Source organism: Raphanus sativus, chromosome 5 (genome assembly GCF_000801105.2).
Source record: "Raphanus sativus cultivar WK10039 chromosome 5, ASM80110v3, whole genome shotgun sequence".
Classification (NCBI taxonomy): domain Eukaryota; kingdom Viridiplantae; phylum Streptophyta; class Magnoliopsida; order Brassicales; family Brassicaceae; genus Raphanus; species Raphanus sativus.
Window position 1 is genome coordinate 9,733,453 of NC_079515.1, and position 8,654 is coordinate 9,742,106.

Consider the following 8,654-nt stretch of genomic DNA (forward strand, 5'->3'; position numbering starts at 1 on the left):
ATTTTACCTTTATAACCTTCCGTACAAAATACAAATAAATTTTTGTCTTTGTAAGTCTGTTTGTTCCGTAGATCTTTAAAATAATTTAAATATTTTATTAAAAAAAATTAATGGAGAAAATTAAAATCATATAATAATAAACATTTTAAATGACGTAAATTAAGTTTTACTAAAATTGAATTATTTCTAATATAGATGAGTGAATGTGGATTGAGTCATAGTAATTTCTGGTTTAGGGCTTGGTAATATATGGTATAATACTGTTAGTATTTTTAGGGTTAGATATATATTGAAATCTTATCCTTTTAAAAAAGTTGATCTATATGTGTTTAGTGATTATCTAATAACTTGAATTCAATATATAGATATTGAATAAATATATTATTAATATATAATATTTATATATACTAAATATATATATTAAATACTTTTTAAGATTTTTTAAGTTTAAAGAAGTGTTTTATGCTTAGTTATTTGATTATAAGATCTGGAAGACTCACATAAGATTTCCCAAGAAGTCTTGTGACATATTTACCTAAATTAAATAAAATTTAGGGTTTCCGCCTAATTTTTAGAAGAATTTAGGCTTTCCGCCTAAATCAAAGTCTTCCAGAGAAGTCTTCTCATGTATTAGATCTTAAAACTAATTAATAAATTTTATAAAAAAAATTGAAAAGAAAAAATTGGAATCATATATTAATAAACATTTCTCAATGATGGATGTTTAGTTTTACTAAAATTGAATTATTTTTAACATAGATGACTGAGTGTAGACTGAGTCATGATAATCTTTGGTTTAGCGTTTGGTAACATATGTTATAGTATTGTTGATATTTTTAGGGTTAAATTTTGAAATCTTATCTTTTTTTATTTGACTTACATGTGTTTAGTAACTATCTAATAACTTGATTTATGATATGTGAGAAATAGAAAAGCGTTACTTTATTGTCGACCAAATATCTCATATATATACATGGGACTTGTAGTTATCAAAAACTATAAGATAAGCACTAGAAAAGTGATAAATATCATAACAGATTATGTTGATCATATATTCTCGGATCACAACACTCCCCCTTGATCGACATTTCCGGTTCAGGGTTCATTCATGCTTTTGATGTTGCCTCATTAAAACCTTTCCAGGAAAACCCAGTGGGACAAAACCGTGGATAAGGAAAAAGAGTACAACACATGAACTCCCCCTGATGAATGCATCACCGTAGATCCTTCAGTCGACGCATGCCTATCTGATGCACGAGCTTCTTGAACACTGATGTGGCTAAGGACTTGGTGAAGAGATCGGCTGAATTCTCACTTGAACTGACTTGTAACACTTGGACTTCTCCTGCCTTCTGGAGCTCGTGGGTAAAGAAGAACTTTGGAAGAATGTGCTTCGTCCGGTCTCCTTTGATATATCCATCTTTAAGCTGAGCAATGCAGGCTGTGGTATCTTCGTATAGGATGGTAGGTGGATCCTTTCCTTTGGTTATACCACAAGTGGTACTGATGTGTTGTGTCATAGATCTCAACCATACACTCTCTCGACTGGCCTCATGCATCGCCAATATTTCTGCATGATTTGAGGAAGTAGCTGCCATGGTCTGTTTCATGGACCGCCAAGATATTGCTGTCCCTCCATGTGTAAAAACATATCCAGTCTGAGATCTACCAAAATGTGGATCAGATAGGTAACCTGCATCAGCAAAACCAACTAGACCTTCCTTAGATTGGTTAGTAAACATAAGACCCAAATCCTTCGTTCCTTGTAAATAACGAAGTACATGTTTTATCCCATTCCAGTGCCTTTGGGTTGGACATGAGCTGAACCTAGATAGTAAGTTCACAGCAAAACTGATGTCTGGTCGTGTATGGCCAGCTAAGTACATCAGAGCTCCTATGGCACTGAGATATGGCACCTCTGGACCAAGAATCTCTTCATCGTCCCTCTTTGGACCAAATGGATCCGTGTCCGGACCAAGGCTTCTCACGACCATGGGGCTGTTTAATGGGTGAGATTTGTCCATATTAAATTTCTTGAGTATCTTTTCTGTATATGTTTCTTGATGCACAAGGATTCCATCTTTTACATACTCAAATTGTAAACCCAAACAAAACTTTGTTTTCCCGAGATCTTTCATCTCGAATTCTTTCTTGAGATATTCAACAGTTTGGGAAATTTCTCCAGATGTTCCTAGGATATTTAAATCATCTACATATACTGCAATGATTACAAAACCCTTATTGAACTTCTTTATGAAAATACATGGGCAAACCTGGTCGTTTTTGTATCCTTCTTTCAGAAGATACTCAGATAGTCTATTATACCACATTCGACCCGATTGCTTTAATCCATAAAGAGACTTGTTCAATTTGATACAATGTTGTTCTCGAGAACTCTCTTTGTTTTTCATTTCAATACCATCTGGAATTTTCATGTATATCTCATTATCCAGTGGACCATACAAGTAGGCAGTTACAACATCCATTAACCGCATATCTAGACCTTCTCTTATAGCCAGACTTATTAAAAATCTCAAGGTCGTAGCATCCACCACAGGGGAATAAGTTTCCTCATAATCTATTCCTGGTCTTTGTGAGAATCCTTGTGCAACAAGTCGTGCTTTGTATCTCACAACTTCACCTTTCTCATTTCTTTTTCTCACAAAAACCCATTTGTATCCCACTGGTTTTATATCATGAGGTGTCCGGATGATCAGTCCAAATACACCTCTCTTTTTCAATGATTCTAACTCCACATTAATGGCTTCTTTCCATTTTAACCAATCTGGTCGTTGCATGCATTCATATATAGATGTGGGTTCTAGATCCTCATTTTCCATCAATTCAAGTGCTACATTGTATGCAAATATATCATCCATGTCGACATGTTTTCTGTTCCATTTCCTTCCAGACATGACATAATTTATTGAGATCTCATTATTGTCAGGAACCTCAGTACCTTGATCCTTGGCGTCCCAAGTTTCTTTTGATGGTACATGAGTTCCCTTTTCCATGTCTAGGGTTTCAAAGGATTCGGATTTCTTTGCACCTTTTCTTTTCCGAACTTCTTTGTCTTTGGAACCTGATGGTCTACCACGTTTTAACTGTGGTTTAGACGTAGTAGCAGCTTGATTATGTCCCTCATGGACATCAAGTCTTATTGGTGCATTGGCAGCTGGTATATATGACTTGGTTACTCTATTTGGGTCAGCAAAGGAATCTGGCAATTTATTAGCTAGCTCTTGCAAATGTATTATTTTCTGGACTTCTAGATCACAATCTCTAGTCCGAGGATCCTGCCATGTTAAGGATGTTTGATTCCATTTTATATCTTTTTCCAGCTTACCAAAATATCCCCCTAATGCTGGATACTTAGATTCATCAAAATGACAATCCGCAAACCTGGCCTTAAATAAATCACCAGTTGTTGGCTCTAGGTATTTAATAATAGTGGGGGAATCGTATCCAACATATACTCCCATCCTCCTTTGAGGTCCCATCTTTGTTCTCTGTGGTGGTGCTATAGGCACTTGGACTGCACATCCAAAAACTCTTAGATGGGAAATATCTGGCTCATGACCCGTAATTAGTTGGGATGGCGAGTATTTATGTTCACTTGATGGCCTGAGTCTAATTAACTCGGCTGCATGTAGCACAACATGTCCCCAAGCTGATATTGGGAGTTTGGTATTCATTAAAAGTGGTCGGGCAATCCACTGAATTCTCTTTATAAAAGATTCAGCCAGACCATTCTGAGTATGGACATGTGCTACAGAATGTTCCACACTTACCCCCATGGACATACAGTAGTCATTAAAAGCCTGGGAAGTGAATTCACTAGCATTGTCAAGGCGTATAGTCTTTAAAGGAAAATCTGGAAAGTGTGCTCTAAGTCTTATAATCTGAGCCAGCAACCTCGCAAGTGCTAGATTACGAGTTGATAAGAGACAGACGTGTGACCATCTTGTAGATGCATCAATTAAGACCATAAAATATCTGAAAGTCCCACAGGGTGGGTGTATCGGTCCGCAAATATCAACTTGTATTCTTTCCAGAAAATTTATCATTTCCTTATTTACTTTGGCTGGTGATGGCCTAGTGATTAATTTCCCTTGTGAACATGCTTCACATGTGTTGTATTTAGGAATAACTCTTTTATTTTTCCAATTGTGGCCATTTGAGTTTGTTATGATTTTTCTCATCATCGCTGATCCGGGGTGACCCAACCTGTCATGCCAAAGAGTGAACTCTTCTTTGAGTTCTTTGTTCATCACGGCATTAGCCTCAACCAGACTAGTCTTAACATAGTAAAGTCCAGTCCCACATGCTGGTATAGTCTCAAGGACTCTTTTATTGCCTTGGGTGATATTATAAATCTGAAGAAATTCTTTATTTCCTTCACCCTTGGTTTCAATATGAAAACCATTGAGTCTTATGTCTTTGAAACTTAACAAGCTCCTATTAGAGCTAGGTGAATACAATGCATCATCTATCTCTAGATGTGTACCATTAGGCAATAAAATGCATGCTTGGCCGCAGCCTTCGATTAGATTAGCTGTACCAGCTATGGTTGTGATGTCGGCTGTTTTATTAATCAGGTTTATGAAGTATCGTTTGTCTCTCAGGATGGTATGGCTGGTGCCACTGTCTACCACAAATGAGTCCATTCCACTTTTCATTCTTCAAAAACAATACATATAATTAATAATAATTTTTATGTATGGTATAAATATATATATATATATATATATATATATATTTTTCGTATATACTTTTATATATTTATAATTCTGAAGAATAATTATATAATCGTTTTATATATATATATATATATTTTTTTTTATACGATTATATATATTTTTATGTTATACGATTATAGGCATTTATTTTTATGTATTGTTGGTTTTTTTTTCTTTTTTTTTCTTTTTTTTTCTTTTTAGGCATATGAATATATATATAAAAAAATTTATTAATGCATAATATAATGTTTAACACCAAAACCAAACATAAAAAATAAGAAAAACACCAAAACCGGGGGAAAATAAAAAAAACTATGGAATTTTAATTCCTTATTTCAGAATGTCTGAAGTCTGAAACTCCATCTCGGTATCTTGGTTTGATCCTTCCTCTTTGTTCTGGACATATTCTGTGTCCTCTTCGTCATCATCTCCTTCATATCCTGAGTCTCGAACCATATGAGCTTCCGGTTTCTCTGTTAGACTTTTGATATAAAGTTCACATAGGTGCTTAGGAGTACGGCAGTTCTTTGCCCAATGGTTCCCCATACCACAACGATGGCACAGATCAGTCTTGATCTGAGGTTTAAACGACACACTACGGCCACGACCACGACCACGGCTGAAGCCTGGTGTGTTCCCGCGACCACGTCCTCGCCTGTGTGCGTTAAACGTGCCACCTCGTCCCCTACCTCTACCACGGAATGAGCCGGGTTGGTTATTATGGTGGACAAGGTTACTCTCTTTCTTTTGCTCTATAGCAAGTTTAGAGATGTCAGGTAATGGAGCCGTTCCTGGAGGCCTCATCTCACTGTTTTTCATTAACAGTTCATTATTGGCTTCAGCCAACAAAAGACATTCGATCAACTCAGTGTATGTGGTGAACTTTCTTTCTCTGTATTGCTGTTGCAATACCATGTTACTGGAATGCATCGTCGAGAAAGTCTTATTAAGCATCTCGAGCTCAGTAACTTTTTCACCACATAATTCCATCATGGAAACAATTTTAAACAGGACAGAGTTGTACTCGTCAACTGTTTTATAGTCCTGGAACCTCAAGTGTTTCCAGTCATATTGAGCCCTTGGAAGCATCACCGTTTTCTGGTGGTCATAACGTCGCTGTAAAGCGTTCCAAAGGTCCAATGGATTTTCCATGGTTCTGTACTGAGTTTTCAAACTCTCTTGGAGATGATGGCGTATTATGTAAATAGCACTGTATCGATCTTTATCACTGGACTTATTGTCACTTATGATCGTATCACCAAATCCCTTTGATCGTAGCATGATCCTTGCATCAAGTGCCCAATCAAGGAAATTTTCACCATTGCTTTTCAAAGCAGGGAAGTCGAGATTTGCCAATTTAGACATCTGAAAAATTTATTTCCCCCATTAGATATAATCATACAATATCATATATATATATATATATATATATATTAAAATTTCAGTTTATATTAAACATAAACAAGCTATGCATGATTTAGATATACGAAGCTATGTATGATTCAAACGACTTATGTATGATCAAAAACGAGCTATGCACCTTTAATTATTTAAATAGGTCAAACGAGCTATGCATGGTATACGAAAAAAAACAGAGCAATGATTATATATGCAAACGGTAACAGAGCAATATGTATGTTGTTCGGTACGTATCAAACGAAACAAAATAAATTATGCATGAGAAAACAGAGCACGTAAACAGATTAAAACGAACAAGACGATATATGTATACGAACATGACAAACGGACAGAACAGTATATACACAAAAACAGAGTAAGCGATCATGTATGTGAAACAGAGCAAGCGAGCAAATATGTATTCGGTTCGGAACAACAAAAAAAAACAGGCGGATGAGCTTTGCATTAATACTTATCAGACGAGTTCATTCGGAACAGGGCAAGACAAAAAAAACAGAACATGATATAGGACGTACGGTTTGAGACAGGGTAAACAAATCAAACGCAAACGAAACAGGACGATGTATTTTATACGAAACCAGAGCAAACAAACAAGGTGATGACATTATGCGAAATAGGTCAAGCTTTTAAATGAAGGTAAAGGTTCTGGTTTTTTTTTTCGATCTCGTGCAAGACATGTTGCTAATAGTAGCTACATGTTTGCGGGTAGAGGTTTCAGTTTTGCGGATAGGGGTTTCCGATGATACCTTTGATCTCGGAAGGGTTGATCGGTCTCGTCGGAGCAGGACTGGTTCATCGCAAGCAGCTTCTTCTCGTCCCAAGCAGCTTCTTCTCGTCACAAGCGGCTTCTTCTCGTAGCTAGGGTTTCACAGAGCAAACGAGCTGATAACGTGATATGTGAGAAATAGAAAAGCGTTACTTTATTGTCGACCAAATATCTCATATATATACATGGGACTTGTAGTTATCAAAAACTATAAGATAAGCACTAGAAAAGTGATAAATATCATAACAGATTATGTTGATCATATATTCTCGGATCACAACAATTTAAACACTTTCTAAGTATCTTTTATGTTTAAAGATGTGTTTTTGCTAAGTTATTTGATTATAGGGTCTCAAAGACTCACAGGCATATCATGCCTTAGTTTTAGTATAATTTAGGGTTTTCGCCTAAATTTTAGAAGAATTTAGATTCTCCGCCCAAATCAAAGTCTTCCAGAAGTCTTCCAAAAGTCTTTGAAGAGAAGTCTACTCATTTATTAGAACTTAAAAGTAATTAATATTTTTATAAAAAGTATTTTGAAAGGGAAAAATCGAAATCTTGTATTAATAAACATTTTTAAATGATGGAAATTACTTTTACTAAAATTGAATTATTTCCAACTAGATGAGTGAATGTAGGCTCAGTCATTATAGTATTTGGTTTAGGATTTGGTAATATATGTTATAGTATTGTTGACTGCAATAAAAATATAATGTTTCTCACTCTAAAACTCTCTAACCTCTCTCTAATCTCTTTGAACTTGAAAAAAATAAACTCTATATCTATTTTTTTTTTCATTTTTTCTTATGTCTTTCTCAATAATTTGTCATGTTTTGAAGGTTTTTCGTTACATGGTTCTCATCTTTCACTATTTTAAAAGTAGATCTATAAATTTTGAATATGTATTTCTGTTTTTTTATATGTTAGATTCTTAAGAGTTATAAATTCAACATAATATGACTGTTTTGTTTATTATTTAAACATACAAAAACTTATTTTTGCAGTTTTTCTCTGTTTTGATGTCATTTGAACGTTTTTGAATTTGTAGTTTTTTCCACATCTAAGTCCCTTCGGAAGACTTACTGGAAAGTCTTCCCAAGTTTTCTGAAGTTTTCCGAAGTCTTTTGAAGTAGTTTAAAATCTTACGAAGTATTCCGAGATTTACGAAGTGTTCCAAATTCTTCTGAAGTCATTTTTGGAAATTCCGAAACTATATCTATTTCCAAATTTTCTGATGTATCTCTCACTAATCTTTTTTTGCAATTTTTTCATTACATGATTCTTATCTTTCACTACGTTAAAGGTAAATCTATAAATTTTAAGATATGTATTTTGTGTGTTTTATATGTTAGATTCTAAAAAGTTGTACATTCAACAAAATTTGTGTTTTATTTATTATTTAAGCATACAAAACATTAGTTTAGAATTTTTTCTCTATTTTGATGTCATTTGAATATTTTTGAATATGCAGATTTTTCAGATCTGAGTCAGATTTTGGAAGACTTCTCGGAAGACTTACTGGGAAGTTTTACGAAGTTGTCTGAAGTCTTTCGAAGTCTTCTGAAATCTTTTGAAGTTTTTTGAAATCTTACGAAGTCTTATAAAAAAATTTGTCACTTAATTGGAGTCCAAGCTTATCTATATCGAGGAATAGTCTCAAGATCTAATTGTAATAGTTTTGTTTATGGTATGTTTTGCTATGTGTATTCTTTTAGTTGTGAATTCTTTTG

At 34.6% G+C, this 8,654-nt stretch overlaps 2 protein-coding genes across 2 annotated transcripts; both read right to left on the reverse strand.

Annotated features, from left to right (window-relative positions):
• Positions 1-1,214: 1,214 nt before the first annotated feature.
• LOC130494833 (secreted RxLR effector protein 161-like) lies at positions 1,215-1,994 on the reverse strand. Its single transcript, XM_056985638.1, has one exon. It carries the CDS (start codon positions 1,992-1,994, stop codon positions 1,215-1,217), a length of 780 nt encoding a protein of 259 aa, XP_056841618.1.
• A 3,043-nt stretch (positions 1,995-5,037) lies between these two features.
• LOC130512674 (uncharacterized) lies at positions 5,038-6,104 on the reverse strand. The gene has a single exon (XM_057010888.1). It carries the CDS (start codon positions 6,102-6,104, stop codon positions 5,070-5,072), a length of 1,035 nt encoding a protein of 344 aa, XP_056866868.1. The 3' UTR covers positions 5,038-5,069.
• Between the last annotated feature and the right edge of the window lie 2,550 nt (positions 6,105-8,654).

Excerpts from the sequence above, each read along its gene's own strand:
- LOC130512674 (XM_057010888.1), bottom strand. The coding sequence starts at position 6,104 with ATGTCTAAATTGGCAAATCTCGACTTCCCTGCTTTGAAAAGCAATGGT.
- LOC130494833 (XM_056985638.1), bottom strand. The coding sequence starts at position 1,994 with ATGGTCGTGAGAAGCCTTGGTCCGGACACGGATCCATTTGGTCCAAAG.